General features: G+C 38.8%; 1 protein-coding gene across 1 annotated transcript in view; it reads left to right on the forward strand.

Annotated features, from left to right (window-relative positions):
* LOC126761567 (uncharacterized) overlaps positions 1-21,961 on the forward strand; it is a 51,153-nt gene that overhangs the window by 17,538 nt on the left and 11,654 nt on the right. The window contains 6 exon segments of the mRNA XM_050477871.1: positions 3,140-3,267; positions 6,876-7,043; positions 11,587-11,768; positions 14,912-15,313; positions 18,447-18,658; positions 19,311-19,575. Of these exon segments, the coding sequence (XP_050333828.1) occupies positions 3,140-3,267; positions 6,876-7,043; positions 11,587-11,768; positions 14,912-15,313; positions 18,447-18,658; positions 19,311-19,575 (1,357 nt within the window).

A 21,961-nucleotide genomic window follows, 5' to 3' on the forward strand; every position in this document is an offset into this window, starting at 1 on the left:
TTACATACAAACATTCGACATGAATATATATATGTTTATAGTGAGCGCGCACATGTGGGCCATAGCACGGTGCTGGTCCTTGTTTGTTTGGTGTCACAATGTCCTTTGATTTCCCAAGTGGAAGTGCGTTTATCTCCTGTGCTTTGCATTGTCCTGCGGCAAAGACCTTTCAAATGGTCGCATATACATATGCACAGCTGTATCTGTGTACATTTATTTGTATTTATGTGTGTGTGAAATTAGAGTTTGTGTCATTTTCGTAGAGTCATACAACTTCACAATAAGTGTAATTTTTATTTTAAAAAAATTTAACAAATTGTCAGCTGAGACCGACCAGGTAACAAGTAATATGAACAGTATTGATTTTTTAAGCAATAAAAATATTTTTTTTTACAGTAACAAAATATTTTTCAAAGGAACTCATTGAGGAACATTACTAGCGTCATTATGGTGTACTGTGTTGTTTCTCTGATGAAGATTGGAAATCTCATCGGCTCGCACACTACAGCTGAACAAAGAAAGCACTTATCCTTAGGAACACAATAAATAGTTTAACTTTCTAATTATAAGTGATTTCATATATAGCATATTTTGGGAAATTTTGTGATCTTCCTAAGTGGGCTCCATTTTCATTAGATTGGAAGCAAATCGGTTCAAAGCTTTAGCGTTGAAACTTTGGACATATCGTTGTCTCTGTAAGCGCCGGTCAACAACCAGTACTTGTGCGGCTGAGAGAGTCTTCAGAGTCAGAGTGAACCGTAAGAGGTTTCTTGAACTGCTAACTCTGTCCAATAGTCTCACACGCGGTGCTGTTAAATATTGGATAGTCGAAAAAGTCTTTTCGTATTTTGTCAATAAATGTCTTTGCAGTCTATATCCCCAGTGCTACAATCAAATATACCAAAGAAAAAGGTGAGGAATTTAACGTTCGGAAATTGAGAAAAAGTTACAGCTGTTCAAAAATGAGTGAAAATAATGAAGAAATTCGCTATATTTTGAAATTTTTGTATAAAAAGGGGAAGAATGCCACGCAAGTCACTAATGTAATTTGTGAAGCTTACGGAGACGATGCCGTAACAGTTCGTGTAGCACAACAATGGTTCGCTCGCTTCCGTTTTGGATATTTCACATGTGAAAGATGCACTTCGCTCTGGTCGACCTACTTGTATCGCTAAGGAACTTAACATTCATCATCAAACGGTTTGAACCATTTAAAAAAGGCTGGCTACAAAAAGAAGCTCGACCACATGAATTGTCTGTTGTAAATTTAATAGTCCTAGTTAATAGCTGAAACGAAATGAAATCGAATCATTTCTGAAGCGAATGGTAACAGAAGATAAAATTTGGATCAAATACGACAATAATGTGCGAAAAAGACTATGGTCCACGCGTGATGAAGCTCAACAAATGGTCGCAAAGTCAGGATTGACGCCTCGAAAGGTTATGCTGAGTTTTTGGTGGGATTGGAAAGGAATCTTCCACTATGAGCTGCTCCAACCTAGTTAAAGGATTGATTCTACATTTTACTGTCAATAACTGATGAAATTAATGCAAGCAAACGAAAAAAAAGGCCAGAACTGTTCAACAGAATGGGCTACGACTGCCATCAGGACAATGCTAGACCACACACAACTTTGATGACTCGGAAAAAATTAGGAGAGCTTGTCTGGGAAGTTTTGATGCATCCACCATATAGCCCTGACCTGCACCATCGTACTACCATTTGTTTCATTCAATGCAGAACTCCCTTAATGGAGTAAAGTTGGCTTCAAGAGAAGCCTGTGAAAATTACTCGTCGCAGTTTTTGGCCGAGAAATAAGAAAAGTTTTATATGATGGTGATCTCTAGCGGAAAAATGGCATGAAGTGGTCAGTCAAAATAGTACATATTTGGTTTATTAAAGTTCATTATAAACATAAAAGAAATAAGTTGAAGTGTGATTAGAAATACGAAAAGACTGCCCAATATTTTGTCGGACGCCTTTTTGGCAAAGCTGAATGGAGAAAGACTAGATCGAATAATCTTGGTACTCTTTCTTCTACTGTCTAGCTTTTACCAGAGTGAGATTGAAAAATCATACACCTAGACACACCTTTGGCGAATCTGGTGAAATAGTTGAGATTGTTGTTAAACGCCTTTACAAGTTTATGAGAATCTGGTAATCCATTTTAAGGAGTTTTGACTAGAAACAACGCTCACAGCTCAAATGAAATCCAGCGCTATCTTCGCCCTGAGTACTAAACCTGCGACCAAACCTTACTTAACCTAGGAATATTTCGTTAAATTTACATTATTTTGTTAACTTTTCTGACACCGGAGAATTTACGATAAAAATACTAAATAATCTACTTGTCTTATATTTTTTGACAAGTTTTTCTGGGTATCGACATATTTTTCCAGTTAGTTAAACAGATTGGCAGCACTAAAAGGACCTAAGATACTGAAATTTGATTGAGTATCATAGATTTGTTATCACATACCCACTCCTAATTGTAGGCAATGATTTTAGTAACTAACTAACCGTTGCCTACATTTGTGCTGCAAATGTGTAATATGACCACTAAGGCAGCTATAATATGATTCAAATGTAATTTGGTGCATGTAACGAAAAGTGTTTACATTATCCACAAAACATGCAAACTAATAATTATTTTTAATGAAAATATAATTTATGCTCTTATTTTTACAGGTGGAGCTTTTAGAACAGATTATATTTAAAGTATATTAGAACATAATTATATTTCGTAAATTGGCACGTTTATAAGTATAGAGCAATTTATTAGCACTTTTAGTCTTTAGCTTGCAATTGTACAAAATAATACCCTTAGGACGATCTAAATACTTTGCAATTACACGAATACTACTTTTTCATATATTACTCTTTACACTCTTCGCTCCCGTATTTGTCAAAATGTAGAATTTCTAAGTACTTTTACCGAAAGAAGTGCGTTTTTCTGTCACGCTGAATGATTATTCCCAAATGAGTTATTATTCGTCTTAACTTTTTTTCAAAGTTTCTAATGGAAATATATTTTTAAAAGTACTTACTTTACCATATTCTCTAAACATGTTTATGTTGCTGTTATTGTTGCTGCCGAATCTTAGCAATTTAACCACTCTCTGTGTATTTATTTTGCAGGTAACGAACAAAAATCACACGGATACTCTGGAGCATTATCTAACCGCACACTACGACACGCATCTGGATTCAATGAATCGCTTCAATTTTGCACTACTCTCGAACGTAAGGGACTTGTTCAATTTCAGGTTCGTTACGCAATGCATTTTTTCCTCGATACTTTTGCCGTTTGTGTGTTGCAATGAAAAAAGCAACTTTTTAGAAGGGATTTTTTTATTTTTCATTTTTACCTCATTCAAAGACTTCTCATTTTCATCGACACATCTAAGAGAGTGCTTTACAAATATATGTATATATGTGTATATAAATGTATGCATACATACATATATATATTTGTTACAAATAGTTCCCTATTTGAATTGCCGTCCTCCCCCTTATTCCTGAGTGTTTTGATTGATTGTGTGTGGCGCTGATTAAAGTGGGTGTGGCAACAAATTGAAAATGGCAAAATATGTACGAATTACTCTGACATGCTTCGTCACTTTCGGAACTAAACACTTATTTATTCCTCTTTCACTTTTTTTTGACAGCCACTCACATTCACATAAGCGCCGAGCTTGGATACAACTCTTTTGCTGTTGCCAACAATTTGTCGATAGTCATGTGTAAATTAAGATTTCCCCAGTGTTAGGTATTAGAAGGGAGGAGGAAATGAAAGCAAAATGCCTTTTCATTTCCAAATATATTTTATACTCGCATATACATAAGACATTGATACTTGCGTAGGTGATTGAGTTATATTTGAGTTTGGATATGAAAATTAGAACAAAATTAGCTGGAATGATCAATAATCGAGTCAATTAGAAATGAAATTGTAAGTTTTTTCTGTGAGAGAATTTTATTATAAACTCCAAATTTAGAAATAAATTAGTTATCTGAGTTCGATTGGATATGCTTTAGTGAGTAGCGAATCGAATGCATTGTACCAACTGTTAAAATAAACGTTCTTCGACAGTCATTTTATATTATAAGCTGATCGAATCGATACAATTTTTCCCGATTGGTAGAACTTTTTTATATTCGTATGAATTTTGTTCTTCATATGTCAATTAGTAGGTGTTTTCGTGTGAGTCATTCTGCTCCTCCTCTTAATGACGGTAACATTGAAAAAGTTCAATGATCTCGACATCTCCTATGAGCGACTGCACTATTTTGGTTAATTTTTTCGGTATGCAGCATGTCATTATTATACTCGCACCAACAGACCTGATGTTTTCTACAAAAACGATGTCGTAAAAGAGATGCTTTTCAACATAGCTGAGGACTCTGAATTCAATAAACCCATAATATTTATATATTGGTGATGAAGGTTTACAGAAATGATATAAAACTGTCGACCAGTCTAGCGAAATGCGCTCCAAACATGAGCCGAAATTGAAAAACCAGCTCAACGTTGTTTACAAACCAAGGTGATGTTCGTCGTTTTGTTGGATTAACGTGTTGATTTTTACAAGGGTTTCGTTTTATAGTGTAAGAGATCAGTTAGGAAGTCCACTTTACCATTTTGAGGCATCTACGTAAATTCATTCGTTCTAAATGACCGGATCTGTGAACAGATTTTTCTGGGGTTTTCAGCTACTACACAACCACGGATAAGTCAATTTTGGGTTACTATGGTTTCTGTTTTCGAAACTGATCGTGAAAAACTACGCACTAAAGAAAAAAAAGTATAGATTTCCTTGCTAAGTTTTTAGTTCTAGTTGGTAATACGTACATATTTCGTTATGTAAATGTAATATACAATATGTTAGTGAGAGTGGTAGCCTAAACCTAGGTTGCTGTCAGAGTGGAAGCGATAAGGGGTTACATAGGTTTACGGGTTTCAAAAAATCGAATTGTTTTGTATTGTTTTATTAAATTCTACAACACCTCTAGAATAATGTCCTAAACTTTCAAGTTAATCCGAGTAATTGTTTCGGAGATACAGCCTTAAGAACTTGTGCGCTCGAGGCTACCTAGGCTAAGTGCGCCGTCTTTGAACGCGTTTTTCTCGAAACAGTGTTTTTGAAGTCGGTTGGCAAGATTTCTCGAGAACTATTCAACCGATCTTCATGAAATTTTACATATATACAATTCTTAAAGACTTGGCGAAGAATTTTTTCAATTACAACTATTTGAAAAAATAATATCACGACATTTTCATTGGAATTTTAATTTTTATGTGAAAATGTCTATTAAAAATCCAATTTTCAGTTTTTTCCTTCGTTCAAGTTCTAAGCTAAGGTTTTGACTAAAACACGTATTTTTTCATCTTAGAAGATTCTTTTTCTGAGGGATCACCGCAAATGGCGTCGCAATGGCCGAAATTTCTAAGAAAAGAAAATGTTTCGGTTTTTATCTCAGAAAAAATGTTTGAAAACAGGCTGTTTTCTACCCTAGGAAAAGCACTTCAAATTTATTGGGGAATGTTTATTATCATTCGAAAGAACATTCTTTGGCATTTAGTTTTGAAGATTATCTCTTTCAAATGTTGGCCATGGCTATGTCTTAGATGGTCCATCCGTTGAGTACAATTTTCGATGACTCGTTCGATCATTTGGACTGGTAACTGGCGATTGCCACTCGTGATGTTTTACTTCAAGGCCTGAATCGATGCGGGATTGTTTGCATAGATTTTACACTTTTTATAGTTATCCACACGGGAAAAAATCTAACGATGTGATATTACATGATCTTGGTGGCCAATCGACCGGCCCAAGTGTGGTAATTTTGCTTGTTTACATACCCATTGAGCCAGAAATGGGCGTCATCGCTGAGCGAAATTTGGTTCGAAAACGTCAGATCTTTTTGGAACTTTTCAAGGGCTCGTAGAGTGAAACGATGTCACTTGGGAAGGTCGAGCGGCTTCAGTTCTTGCAAAAGCTGTATTTTGTACGCTTTTAATTTAAGATCACGACGTAAAATGCTCCAAGTCGTTCCATACGTCAGTCTGAGTTGCTCCGAACAGCGCCGAATCGATTCTCCACGGTTTTCGTGTAGACTTTCAGCTACGGCTGCTATATTTTCTTCACTGTGTGCGGGACGTGGTCTGTTCGGTCGAATATTATCCAGAAATGAATATTTGGTCTCAAGTTGGGTGTAGATCTTGCGAATATGTTGTACGCTCAAAAAGCCGGTAATGTTGATCATAAGTTGAGCGAAGTGCGCGAAACACATTCTTTACCTGAGTTTTTGTAATAAAGTTGAACAGTTTTAAACATTGTTCAGACGTTCCGTATTTCCATGATGAATTGTCAAACAATACTGAATGAAAATAATATGGCAGCTTGACAAGGCTCATGCTTGATCTTCCAAAAAAAGGATTTTGAAAAAAGTACATCTATTTGGATCACCGGTTTGCTAATAATAGCTCTTAAAAGTGGCGCAATCTTATAGCATCGCTTCTCGCTACCCTGTGACATCATCAGCCTTAGCCTCCACAATATTGAAATAAAAATATCAACAATACGATACTTACTCTCCCTCTCTTCCATGTTATCATTGAATTATATCAAACCACAGTTCTAAACTTATGAGACAGTCAAAAGAGAATAAATCATGAGTACATTTTTTGCAAATAAAAGTGAGGTTATGAAAAAGTTACATAAATCATATTTGTTTGTTGTTTTTTGTTTTATTTTGGGAACAAATTTAATCATGTAAAATTCAATTAACACAAAAAATTTCAATTTCTCACACATACATATGTACATGCATATGCATACTTTTTGCTTACCGTCAAACATTTTTTTTGCAGTTTCGTGATGTCGAAGACTGCCAGCTGGGGCTACCTGAAGAATGGCAAATTCGACGGCATGATAGGAGCGCTGGTACGCAAACAAGCGGATATTGGTGGCTCGCCGATTTTCTTTCGCATCGAACGTGCCAAAGTGATTGATTACACGACACGAACGTGGGTGGCCAGGTGAGAGCGAGGGGAAAGCACACAAAACACACATATAGTACAAACAAGCTGATAAATAAACAGAAAAAATTGCTGGCTGAGCGAAAGTGATAAATGGTAGAAAGAGCGTGGGGGGCAAGTAACAAAAAGCCAGTGGGTGTCGGGAAGTCAAAGCAGACAGTTTGTTTTTGGTGTGGTCGACGACGGTTATAATTCACAGAGCTGTTGCTTTTTCTGATAGTTGTTGCTTTTTCTGTGTGTTGTTGCTTTTTCTGTGTGTTGTTGCTTGGTGGTGTGAGACGAAAAAAGTGACTTACACTAATTCCTAGCAGTGGGAGAGCACAAGCGGTCAACCGCTCAACAGTCACGTGGTGCGCCGCGCTAAAGCTCTTAGGCGTGATTGGAGTGTTGGCTATTGCTGTTGTTGTTATTTGCATTTTTCGACTTTTTTCAACTTTTTTTTCTCACGTTTAGCACAACAATAATAGTTGTTATTGCATTTATTGCTTGTGGTTCTTTAGCAAATTTTAAAAAGCAATTTGTCGAAAGCTTTGCACATGAAAGCGCGGCCCAGCTCGGCTCGGTTCGTTTCGGTACAGCACAGTTGAGTGATGGCAGCGCGTTTGACGTGAAGGCCATGCCGCCAACATGAATTGCTTTAAGTGATGCGGCATGAAGGTGGGGCGCGAGCTTCGCTTATTTCCTTAATGCTTTTATTGTTGTTATTATTGTTGCCTCACCTGTCACCTTTGTTGCTCGCGCCGCACTTGTTGGCGTTATTGTTGCGGTTTATTTAATTTCGCATATTGTAAGCTGTCAATGGCATGAAAAATGATATCAGCACGACCGACACGAGACCCGACGCCGTTTAACACTAAACTTTTTTGTCATTCACTTTACATTACCGTTATTTGTGTATTGTCGACAATTGTTGCTTTTGTTTGCAATGCTGTTGTTGTTTGTTGTGGTTTTTGTTGTGCCCCGGTGTTATTATTGCCAAGATAAATGTTTGTAAGTTTAGCCTTTGCGGTTGACACGCATAAATCTTGTGGACAAAATATCGCCAACAAAAAGTCGCACAACGTGGCAACGTACATATGAACATATCTTGAACCCCGAACAATGACATTCGTTTGTTGCCTTTATTTATAACAACAATAAATATTTATATGTGTATTAGTTAGTCATTGACAGTTGAGTGCTGAGTGTGAGTGAATACCTGTACATTGGTGGCTAATTTTGTCGTACGATTTCTGTTAGGTTAACACAGTATGTCTGTAGAACAGTAGTCGTTGTAACCGAAATTTTTCTAAGATGTTGCGCTTGAGCTTTATGGTTTCAGTGAAATATTTGCTGCACAGTCTTGAGAGAGACTAATTAAAAATTTCTAGAAAAGTATGAAGCATTCTGTAATATTATATTATATGTAGTATCACGTTCCGATCCACGCTTATTCACAATATTTAAGCTCTTAAATAGTTTACCTTATTAATCTTCTAGATTTGAGCATTTGTTTATCTCGTCACCAAGGAGATTTGAAGTGAATCTAATCGAAATCTCCCTGTGCGACTCTGATTTGGCGCCATTTGTTTCACTGATGTAGACACTTCTTTTCTTTATTGCTGTAGCTACCGCTTACTCACTTAAAGCCGAGTTTACAACAGCGTGCCCGTCGTTCTTCCTTTATGCTGCTTGGCGCCAATTGCAGATTCCAAGCATAAGCAGATCCTTCTCCACCTGGTGTTTCCAACGAATACTTTCAGGGGCAGTGTGTTTTCGTCCATTCGAGCGACATGACCAGCCAGCGTACCCGCTGTCCCTTAATTCGCTGACCTATGTATGTCAATGGCGTCGTACAGCTCACCGTTCCATCGACTGCGGTATTCGACGTTGTTTAAGGCGCAAAGGACTATAAACCTTCCGTAGAACTTTTATCGAAAACTCGTAACGTCGACACATTAGATGTTGTCATCGTCCAAGCCTCTGTAGCATATAGCAGGACGGGAATAATCAGTGACTTATATGGTTTTTATTTGTCTGGAGACGCCTTAACTTCTCAATTGCCTACTTAGACCGAAGTAGCACCTGTTGGTAAGAGTTATTCTGCGTTGGATCTCGAGGCTGACATTGTTGTTCCTTTTAATACTGACTGTCAACAGGCCAGAGTACGGCAGAGGTTTTAGGTCGGCCTCGTAACCGACCAAGACGACTAGGGTGTCCCTATCCACCTGAACCAATTGGAACCAAGGTATAAGTGCAGAATGCATTCGAATTTTCGTTATCCAAAGTGTGAGTGCTGAATGCATTTATGCTTTGGGGCACTGATCAACGCATTGTATTGATCTACGTGTTTCTAGAAATAGAAAGCACGGTGAGGTTAGACCCTCGCAGGCAGGTATTCACGTGAATCACAACGGACTCTGTCAACAGTGTCGTGGGGCGACAGACAATATTTCGTCTTGCACTCGTTCACCACCAGACCCAATTGCTTCGCTTTTTTATACAGTCTGGAGAAAGCAGAACTAATGGCGCGGTTACTGTGGCCAATGATATGGAAAATGATATCGAACGACTCGGAGAGGTCCTTCTCGATTCTGATGGAGATTTTGGTATTGCTCAATGTCAGTTTACACAGACGTTTTTTTAGGGGTTAGGTGGTTTTAAAAATTAAAAAAAAAATAGTGTTTTTATCTTATTAAATTCTGCATCACCTCTAGAATATTGTCCTAAATTTTCAATTTGATCCGAGTAATAGTTTCGGAGATACAGCCTTTTTACCTTTTATTTGTTCCTCCGAAACCCACCTAAGTCCTTAAGAACTGTAATAGTGAGTTGGTGCTCCAACTCTAGAACTCTGAAGCGATCTCTTTAAACGAAAATGCAGAAAATTTGGGACTAAAATATTTTTAAGTGAACTTTTTTAAATAACATGAACCTTTTGAGGAATACCTTTGGAATTGGGCCGCGATTATATTCCTTTTCTATTCAACCGTTAACCACATCTGCGAGTTTTGAAGATTCTATGGACTGCAAAACAGGCTCTGACGACCGATTGCAATTGAGATTGACGAACTCATAGACTTCTTCGTAATATATTTTCGTAGCATAAAAAATTGTAAGTAAACTTCAAATGACCGATGTCTGAATGTTACATGTGCAGCCGGCCATAACTCACAAAGAACTGTAGTGGCAAAAGATGATGATGAACCTTTTGAGCTTTAAAAATATTTACGGGGAAACGGTATTTCTTTAGGAATCTTTCCGTGATGAACAATATTCGTCAAAACGAAATGATGTGTGAGTGCTTATCGAAAGGCCATTTCTAAAAATAATCTTGCGACCGAGAAACCAGTATTATTGGTTCGACTTCGGTAGCCGCAGTTTTTAATTAGTACCTAATTATACTCTGCAGTCGAAACTCTGTAAAATATATATAATTAACATAATGTATATTTAATTTGAATCCATCTGTAAAATATATATAAAACTAGTTCTTCATTTTCCGTTATTCTCAAATATGTGCACTCGTGCTTTATAAATCCGCTGCTTCCGACAAATGAGGAACTGCCGGTATCGGATCACTAACATATCGCACATAGTTGTCATACAAACTAAACGATCGGAATAAAGTCTTTGTATGGAAAGCTTGTGCATTTGACAACAAAGAGGAAACCTCGAATCGTCGTCGATCAATTAACCCAGTGGAAACAAATGATCATTTTCTTGTAAAAGCTAAGCTGTAACTTTCTTCAGACCACAACTGTAGACTTGTCGTATCACTTCGTTTGGTGTCTACAGTCTTTCCACACTCCGCCGATTAAATACTCATTTCTCTTGTTAAGCGGTGCAAATTTATGCGCTGCTCAATTTTTGCGTCGCGCTTTCGCGCCGCTTCTTATCGCCGTGCGGTGATTTGTTGCACGCGTGCTTGTTGCTGCTGTTGTACTTACGCTCATTGCAACCGAGTTCAATTTTATTTGCGTTCTTTGATTTGTTGTAGTCATTCTTTTTGCTCGCCACTTCACCTCCAGCTGTGCTAACGACAATTTAATGCTGCCGCTGCCGATGCCGCCTCGCTGCTTGCGTCGCTAGCGCTTAGAGACCGGGTTGCTGTCGCTGCGGCTCCCTTGAGTGTGGAAAGGTCACGCCAACAGCTGACTTGACAGCAACTTAAGTGGCAATGAGACGCTGACTTAAGAGCGTTTGGAGCGTGTTGTTGCGTGTAGTTGTTGTTGCAGGCAGATGGCAAAGGACATGGCGTTGGACAAGCAATTTGTTTTTAGTCGCCGCCGTCCGCTCACTGCTCCATGCCACGTACACGCCGAAGATTGACACATTAATTGAAACTAAATCCTGTCGGGGACATGTTTGCTGATTTAATTTCTTTGTGTAAAATAAGATTTATGTTTGTGGCTTTTCACCTGCTGCGCTGTTGGTTTATTTTGTGGGCGTGTCAGTTGATGAGGGCACATTGCTGAAAGCTCACGACATACGTATGTATGTGTGGATTTGTATGCTTGTCTAATAGTTTTGTTTATTATTGTAATGTCTTTTTTATTCGTAGGCCTTGCTTCATATTTCGTCATCCGCCGAGCACCAAAAAGGATCGTATAGTGTTTCTGCAACCCTTTTCAAATATGGTCTGGATTTTATTGGGATTATGTGGCATATTCACCATCTGCTTACTGTGGCTACTGACATCGGTGGAGCGTCGCTTGGAGGCGGTCGGTGTGGTAAAGCAGTTGGGTAGGTTTAATTAGTTATGGCGAAGAAGAATCGTCATACAATTAGAACTAAAAGCTTTAAAAATTTAATTTGTTCGAAACGATAACCTAAATATTTTTTGGTGTTGCCGTTCAAAGATTTATAGAAACTTCATTTATTCATTGGTTAACAAGGGATCGTAGTACTCTTTGGAAGTGAGGGGCGGTGAGCTTTTTTATGGATATGAAAAAGCTTGCGGAGAGCGTTGATGGAGAGATGCGTGGTTGGGAACTATCCATTATCTCCAGTTTTAGGCTAACTGAAACATGAAAGCAGGAAACCGACAGCCTTGTTCTCGCTGACGGTGCGCCAGAGACGCCTCAGGCATAATTAATGATTTTGGTTTGGAAGTCTGGGTACAGCGGAATTGATGGAAACTGCCAGGTACCTCCAGTTTTAAGCTTCCTTATCACTTCAGCGACTTCTAAGCGAAAGTGGCTGCCACAAATGTTGCAGTAGATCCACTGCTCTGGAATGTAACCTCGTTCAGAGTGGTGTCTACTCACATCGAAAGCATAAAAGCTTTAGCCTTGTCCTAGTTGACGGTGAGCTCGAGACTGATGATGGCATCTATAGACCTCTTATCTCTGTCATAATTTATGATTTTGTTTTGGATGCCTGGGTACAGCGGAATTGATGGAAACTGCCAGGTTGATGAGTCTGCTAAGTCAGTTACATCAGTCTTACTAGCTCCAGCATGGAAATGGGTCGGAGCTCCGTTGGCTTCTTATGGTTCATTTATGGATTATTGGGTCTCAAGCCAGATCGGTAAGTGTTGGCCAACCACTCCAATCTGTGCAATCGTAAGGTTCAACTGACTCAGGGTAAGCCATAAGAGGTCTAGCGAAAAGTTCACCCTCAGCAAAGTCCACCTTTCAGTAATTATATATGTGTTAAATGGACCTTCACTAGTTCAAGTATACAAAATAAAAGCTACAACATCTGTTTGAAGCTTTAAGGGAAAATAGTTTGCAAAGATATAAGAAGTTTGTTGTTAGTCTAATCATATCTATAAATCTTGTCCTATAAATCTTTGAAAAATGAACTAAAGCTTGGAAAAACGAAGATTGTAGACGTTTTGATTTCTCAGGGCGAACTTTTTACTCGAATTTGAATCTATGGATCCGAATAAAATAGTAGCCTGTTGAAAGAGCTGACAGAAGAAAACGCTGCTTTTCTCTCATTAAACATCTTCACCACCTCTAACATTTTTATAGAATACAGGCACTTCAGGATTTTGGCATTCAGCGTTTGTTCAGCTTAACAGATTGATAGCTGAGTTTCAAGTATTTTTAGTATCCTCAAAAGTCTGCCGCACTGACGACACTTATTTGCAAGACTATCAGTTAAATACTACGTACTTCATCAAAAGCCCTGAGTTCCAACTTTTCCGCTATTTAGTGGAAAAAATCGAGCTCGCTCATGTCATTAACGACTTCCAGTTCCCATCAACCAAAACTAATCGATTCACCACAACAAAGTTGCGCATTAAATGCCATTAAATTATCGGTTATTACAAATTCCGATGATAAAATTTTCCGCACGACGAACGCGATTTTGACTTTTACTATTTGCCGTCGCTCAGACAAAAGTTTGGCATTTTCTTTTCACTTTAGTAATTTTTATAACCTCTGACGGTGGCAATTTCATAAAACACCATTTAGAAGGTAGACGAAGGCATGCCGAAGAGCAAGAATGTCGATAGACAGTACGAACTTTGTGAAAGTATAAATCAAAACTTTCAATTTCCAAGCAAACCAAAGGGCCAAAAATTGCAGCAAAACGCCGTTAGCATGCATTGCAAGGCACACGGGACGATAAACGCCGCAATATCGAAGTGCATTGGCACTGTGGTAGTCACATACAATGGTTACTATTGATAACGGAGTGTACGAGAGTGGTTCGATAATACAATTAGAAAGAAAACTTATCAAATTTCTGTGGTTAAGATTTTCATCATGGAGTTTGCATCGTCGGGAAGGTTTGGTTGATTGGTTGAAAAGGGAGGCGAAGGCATGAAAACTGCAGATGGCCGCGCTTAAGTCGTTTTTGAGTCCATTGGGTTCACGGATGGTTACTAAATTAAGTCTCATCCAGAAAATTGGTAGATTTGGTATATATCCCGCGTTTCATCATTCTCCTCACATGCTCGGCATTCCTCCGAATACTTCGTTTTCTTTATTGGCGTAGATATCCAGGACCTACTACACCTGGTCTTTCCAAGGGAGAGAAGATTTTCTTTCTTTTTATCTAGAGCTACGAGCTTTTTATTCATCAACACTACCCCAGAGTAACTTTGTAGTATGCTCTTTGTTGGTAGTCTTCCAAGACCTAAGGGGTTTCTCTAGAGTCTTCTGCTTCAAACAACCCTTGTAGAATCTGAATGGTTTGGAGCAGTCGTGTACTCGTCTGCCTTTTCATTTCCTTCCTTCCTATATGAGTGGGTACCTAGAAAGCTTTAACTAAAAAACACAAAAAACTTGAGTTTGCAGGAGATGATCAGGCTTGAGGCTCAACGCCAGTATTTGACTATTTAACAATAAAATGCGAGCTCAGATAAGTTTCCATAAAGCCTTCTCCAAAAGGTTTGGATCTCTGTCAGGCCTTCTCTCGGCCTAGTGATACCTATTCTACAGCTTTCTGTCCAGTTATAGAATCCAGTTCGAATGATGTTCGCTGCGAGCTCTAGTGATCAGGGCCTTTCCTGAACTGAAAATATATCATTTACTCTTCACCACTGCATTATCGGACCGTCTTCGTACCCTCATCGCGCTGGTGATTAGATGCACTATGCACTGTGGCTGACTACAGGACATGCTGGGACACTTCCAGCAAATATCGCTGGCGGAAAGTTTTTGTGCGGCACGAATGCGTGCCTCTGAAAAATGAGAGATCATTGCCATTAAATTCTCAGCTCCATTGCGTACATGGCACATGCTCGTGGTTTTTTTTCCTCGAAAATTTTGGACGATATTACTTGCTGCGCCCGAGGTCAAAAACTACTAGAAACTCTTTTTTAACTCGCATTCCACTCCTTCCTTCCTCTCTAACGTACCGTTGTTTGCTTTATCCTTTCATTGATTTCGCCAACAATTGACTCCCTGGTGAATGCTGCGACACAAAAGGACACAGCACGCGCAGCAGCAGCAGCAACATGAACATCGGAGGCGCCACCACCAACAACCAACAAGCGAGTGCAATCGGTGGTAATGATGAACTACCACCAGTTGGTTGCCGCTGTTCCACACGAACGACGCTAAGTGCCGGGACAATGCCGAGCTGCGGCGCTCGCAACGCGCCGCCGGTTGCTGCAGCAACAAAAGAGCAACGGAAACAAAAGCCGGGCAAGTTGATGCAACGAAGTAAGACGGAAGCGCGAAAGAATGTGCAGAGTATTAGCTGCAGGCATTGCATGCTCGGCTGCGGCAGTGCGTGCTGCGGCCAGACAGGCAGCGTTGTGGCACAGCAGCGCGTTGGCTTGTTCTTCGAGTCGGTGCTGTTCTACGTGGGTTCCATATGCCAGCAAGGTAAGTTTGTCGAAAAACTACTACTAAAGTAGTAGATAATGTTAGCGTTAAGGGCACGAGGGGTGAAGGGGGGGCGCTTCGAAAACTAATATACGCAGGAACTTTGGCGAAACATACACATAGAGTAAGCTCTCGAGAAATTTTGGGGAGCACAAGTGAGTGGCAGTTACATGTAAGCTGTAGCATTTGCGTGTGTGTGTTTCTGCGTTTGAGCTCTTAGTTTTATTGGCATGTTTGGTAGCATGTGTGGCATGCAACGCAATTTATGCGCTCACAAGTTTACTTTTCAGCTTTGCTTTCATAACTAAGCACACTACTTTCCCAGTGTGCGGCACACTCCTCTCTCCCTCTCTCTCTGTTTGTGTGCCACATCCTCGGGTTGAAGGTTCTTGAGTTCAATTTCGTTTGTTTGGCTTTGTTACAAGACTTTCTCATTCTTGTAAACATAACTGAACAAATTGCTAGTGAATTTGTGGTGGCAAGACGTGCAGCAACTTGGGGAGTGCAAACAGTGCTTCTTCTTACAAATTTGTAAGAAATTCTTTTTGAGCGGAAAAATTGTGCTAAGTCAACACCGAGTAATGCTAGGAAAATATTGCATTTTTTATTTAATTACTGTTATATATTTTATTATTTAATTAGGTCACGCTCAGGGAGAGTTAGCTGTTTGATGTTACTCAGAATGGTGAAGTAAAATTGAAAGTTTTTCTGCTGTTAGAGAATTTTTATTTTTTCATTTTATTTCAGTTCTTATTCAACTGCATCAATTCTATGCATTTTAGGTCCGAGTCGAGGTCTCAACTATTTTCATTCTACTAGAAAAAGTTTCTTCTAATGATGATTGTCTGGATTGCTGAAAACTGCTTATGTGACTTTGATCCCGATGATGGGTTCTTTTGCATATAACTGTGCTTCTGGTAATACGGTTGAAATTGCAGGAGAGTTGTAATCTATGTTGCAAGCTCACTTTCCCTGAATATTCACAGTCATTTCTGCATATAATAGAAGTTCAGGCTATGTAAGTTATCTCATTTCTGGCTTAATGGCTACGTCCATTAGAAAAATATACGTTATTGATCAGGCAGCAATCTACAGGTACTACATGAGTCACTATTGAATCCCGGTTTGGTGCGGTATTTGGCCCGGCGGCGTCATTGGGCCGTACTTCTTCCGTGATGATCAAGACCGGCACGTTAATGAAAATGGAAATCGCTGGCGCTGAATATTTTTGGCCGGAATTGGATGATATGGACTTGGGCAATATGTGGTTTCAACAGGACGGCGCCATAAGCCACACAGCGAATGTCACAATCAATTTGTTGAAAACTAAGTTTGGTGAACGTGTTATCTCACGAAATGGCCTAGATTATTTCTTATGGGGTTACGTCAAGTCTATGCCAACAAGATGATGGCTGAACTTCGTATGAATATCGAATGTGAAATTGTAGCAGTATCGGCTGATTTATGCTTGAAATCCGTCGAAAATTGGATTCAGCGTTTGGACTTCTGCAAGCGTGCTCATGGTGACCATGCAAAAGAGATCGAGTTCCATGCAAAATGTTATCGAATGTACTCCTGCAGGTGTAAAGAATTTCATTGATACCCCAAGCCGCTTTGTAGCACTCTTATTGAAAACCCGTTATTTTGGATAAGAGCTCTACAAAAAAAACGTCGTTTGTTTGGAGGTAGTCGAGAAATTTGTATTTTTCTCTATTTATTGAATAAGATTAAATGCCTCATTTGTTCTCATTGAATGGATTATGGATCTAGGCATCAAATTTAGGTTTCCCGAATCTTTTATGATGAAATATGTAGATTTGCTCCCGTAGCTTGCAAACTCAAGCAACCACACCCTCCACCATAATGAGTGAAGAAATTTAAACTGATTACCTTTTCGTTGCCATTACTTCACCTTCTCCTTGAACATAAACTTCCATCGATTTTCACGTCATGACACGTTTTGTAGAAATCTATGCAACAACAAAACGCATTAAATTGCAACAATCAATGCAATTGGGCAACAGCTAATGGGTTCTGTTTCTGCTGCTGAGTGGTTGAGAAAATAGCAAAGTCATTACCGTTGTTAGCGTCTCCTGCTCACAAACATGTACAAGTATATACCGTTCGGACTAGAATGAGTAGAAACACGAAGAATTGAACTTCAAAGTGGAAGATTTTATATATTACAAGGCGAGTAATGTTCGAAACTTGATTGTATTGGCGGAGCAAGAAATTAAGAAATGGTAGGAGTACAATTCGAAAACTTCGAAGTATTGTGGATAAATAAATGAGCTCATTAAAGTACATAACGGTGTGTGGAGGTCGTAATGTTGCTAATTACTTCATTCGTATTTTATAAGAATGAGAATCGTAGGATTACAGTGTTCCCATGATTTGTATTGAGAAATGTACTAAGTATTACTCTGATGGTTAAATTTAAAGATAATGTGTAAGAACTTCCGTTAATTTGGATGCTACCACATTTTTAATATTTTTTTTTGGGAACATCAGAATAATATGAATGTGGAATTGGTCGATCACTTCGATGTTCACGAGATGTAAAGAGTGTGAGCCCAGCTGTTTGTTGCAGAGAGAAATAAACTTGGGCTAAATCCCATTATAATTGGATCAGAAGTGAGCTTTGGCAGATCTGAGGTCTTATGTGAATGAACCTAAAACTCAATATTTGCTAGCAAAGACTTCTTCCGATTCTCGTGAGGTTCGAACTCTTAACTACTTATTCTTCCAAAAAGAGTTCAAGAGATCAAATAACAATCTTACTTCATAGTAGCTCTGAAAGAATCAATAACTTACAGAAAGATCAACAAAAGAAAATGTCTTCCTGAGATCTTATTATAAAAACTAGTTTCATCTTCACATACTTTCTAATAATGACAAACAAAAGTACATTGCGCTCATCTTCTCCACCTGCACTCTCATTCTGCTTTATTTAGTCTCTTTACTCCAGTCTAGCCTCTTCAAGATTAATTTCGACAGTATTTTGATGTGTGTATGCTGTATGAGCGTGTGTGCCTCCTATTTGTTCCGACACATTTTATTTCGTTTACTATTATTCTTCATTTCTCCAATGAAAACTCATTCGTATCGACTGTTTGCTGCCGTCTCTCATTAGGTCTGACATTTTCTACAAGTTTCTTCTCGGGTCGTTGCATCGTTATTACCAGTCTACTCTTCGCCTTCGCCATCTATCAATTCTACTCGGCCAGCATTGTGGGTACACTATTGATGGAGAAACCGAAAACGATACGAACATTGCGTGATTTAATACACAGCTCATTGGCAGTCGGTGTGGAGGATATAGCATATAATCGTGATTATTTTTTGGTAAGTGGTTGGAAGTATTGCATATGATATTTAGGGTGGAGTAAATTGTATATAATAATTTAAAGCAATATTTATTGCCAAGAACAGAGTATAACTGTATTAAGTTTGTCGCGAAGCTTGTAACACTCAGCAAGAAACGTTGGAGATTCAATAAAATATATATATAAATGATCAGTATAATGAGCTGAGTCGGTTTGGACATGTCCGCCTGTCCAACCAATGGTCTGTATTTATACAAACTAGTCCCTCAGTTTTTGAGATATCGTTCTGAAATTTTGGACACATCCTTCACTCACCAAGAAGCTGTCCGAAACGCTGATATTGGACCACTATAGAACATACATATGTAGCTGCCATACAAACTGCATGAACAGAGTCAAGTCCTTATATGAAAACCTTTTATATTTGACGAGATATCTTTAAGAAATTTTGTACCCATTATTTTCTAAGCCAACGCTACAATATCTGAAGAAATTTTTCAGATCGGACTACTATATCATATTGCTGCCATACAAACTGAACGATAAAAATCTATTTCTTCCATGGAAACTTCGTTATTTGTGTTTTTTATTTTTCTTGTTTCATTTTAATTTCGTTTGTTTTAAATAAAAAAAATTAATTTTTATGTTTTTGAATTCCTTCCTTTCCTCAGCGCACTAAGGACCCTATCGCCATTGAGTTATATGCCAAGAAAGTAACTAGCGTGCCGACGGATAGTGAAACGCCCTCCGAAACGACAGCTGACAATGCCACCGCCTTAGCCACGCTCCAACCGAATGTTGAGCTCACCGATGCGGAGAAGGCCAAGGCGTACAGAGACATCTTACACAGCCATGAGACCGGTGCGCACGCCAAGACAAACGTGGCGTCCAACTGGTATGATCCGGAGTATGGTGTTAAAAGGATACGCAGAGGCAGTGAGTATGCAAAGAATCGTTTTTTTAATTGATGGCCTACACTGTTGCATTGAGCATTACTTACTATGCAGTGCCTACAATTTTCAGCAATTAAATGCGCATAATTTTCAGCATTCTAAATATTCAGCACACATGAGCGGCTAAGTAACCACAGCACTTGGCTTTTATATTTTATATATTCATGCTACATGCTGCGCTACTTTCTTTGTTGAAAGCGCACCTACGCATATACATGCCTACTGTGTATGCGCTCGCATGTGTGGGCTATCTATTTACGCTTCGGAATTTAGCTGGCGGCCATTTAAACTACAATTACTAACCAACCGAACTGACAGCAAAGCGAGTGAGCTGTTGTGAGATGAGCAGCATTAGTTGTGTCGTTGTTTTTGTAGTTGTTACTCTTGTCGAGTGTGTTGTAACCGAAACGGGAAACCGGAGACCACAAACCGAAAAATTCAAGAATAATTTCTAACGCTTAGCTGCTTTCTCCACACGCCCCTCTTTCGCCCAACTTGTCCATATACGCATTTGTCTTGTTGTTGGATTTTGAGCGCTTACATGATCTTTTATGCTGGCAACGCACACCCACACACTGCGCTCATGTTACAAATGTGTGTGTGTGTGTCAGTTGCGACATGTTCTCTTGATTCACACTTTATGCACTTTTATGTGTGTGTGTTTGTGAGTACTCTAGTTTAAGCGTGTGTGCGTATGCTTCGGTTGGACCATAGCTTTGCGGTTTTGTATTTCCATGCCTTGCAGTTATACTGCAGCTACTAGATACCCAATTTTCGTTGCGGTTGGCAAGGGGTGAGGGGGGCAGGTTCTAAAGATGAATTAGCCTTGTTTTTTTATTTGCAGGAAGATAATTTTCAGCTCACAATTGCGTGAAAAATTCCAGTTCTCTTTAAGAAAGAATTATGTAGATCGCACTTATGGGTTATTTTCCGTGTTCTTACATTCTGAACGTTATATTCAATATCCATCAATTGTTGATCCAATTTTTTACATACCTCAGATTCAATTCAATTTAATTCAATCCGATTTATCCTCGTTTGCAAGCGTAGCTGAACTTTTTGATGATAAAATTAAATTATACTACTCAGATATGGAATGATCTTAGCGAAGCTTCATTACAAAAAATTTAAAAAATCTTTTATGAAGTTGCCACCAGGCAATTATTTCAAATACAATATATATTTTGGGCAGTCGAAAAAGTCTTTTCGTATTTTGAGAATGGATGTCGTTGCAGTCGTATATCTCCAGTGCTACAAGACACATTGTGTCATACCATATAGTGTTGGATAGGAGAGATTTTAAGCTTCATTTAAGTAAAAAAAATTCAATTCGCTAAAGTTGAAAAAAAAGTTACAGCTGTTCAAAAATGAGTGAAAATAATAAAGAAATTCGCTATATTTTAAAATATAAAAAAAAGAATGCCACGCAAGCCACCAATGAAATTCGTGAAGTTTACAGACACGATGGCTTATCAGTTCGTGTAGCACAAAGACGGTTCGCTCGCTTCCGTTCTGGAAATGTGAAAGATGGACATCGCTCTAGTCGATCTATAGTTGAAAAAGTCGATGAAATTATGTAAACGAATGAATGTTAAATTCATCAAATGGTTTTGAACCATTTACTTTCACTTCTGTGAACTGAGGAACCATTTAAAAAAGTCTGGCTATAAAAGTAGGTCGATGTTTGGGTTCCACATGAATTGTCTGTGAAAATTTAATGGGCCGAATTACCATCTGCGATTCTTTGCTGAAACGAAATGAAATCGAATCATTTCCGAAGCGAATGTGGTAATTTTGATGCATCTGACCTTGCACCATCGGACTACCAGTTGTTTCGGACAACGCAGAACTCCCTTAATGGAGTAAAGTTGGCTTCAAGAGAAAATTACTTGTTGCAGTTTTTCGCCTAGACACCAGAAAAGTTTCATACTGATGGAATAATGTCTTTCAAAAAGTGGTCGACCAAAATGGTACATTCAAGATGCGTTCCAAAGTAAAAAGGACTTAAAAAAAAACAGAACAAATAGTTTTTTCGGCAAAATCAATTTATTTTATTCAAAATAGTCTCTTTCTGCTTCAATACAGCTTTTTGCAATGTCCAAAAGCACGAGGGTTTTAGCTTGTTGGCCGGTATGGCCGCCAGTATGCCGACGCAAGCCTTTTGAATGGCCTCTACGTCTGCATAACGCTTTCCTTTCATGGGAAAATGCATTTTTCCGAAAAGAAAGAAGTCGCACGGTGCCATATCAGGTGAATACGGGGAGTGGTTAATGGTTAAAATGTGATTTTTGGTCGAATAATCGTTCTTCGAATGTTGGATTCTGAGCAATTTTTGGTCGTCAGTCAATTTGTGCGGAACAAACCGTGCA

The sequence above is a fragment of the Bactrocera neohumeralis genome, chromosome 6, assembly GCF_024586455.1.
Source record: "Bactrocera neohumeralis isolate Rockhampton chromosome 6, APGP_CSIRO_Bneo_wtdbg2-racon-allhic-juicebox.fasta_v2, whole genome shotgun sequence".
NCBI lineage: Eukaryota > Metazoa > Arthropoda > Insecta > Diptera > Tephritidae > Bactrocera > Bactrocera neohumeralis.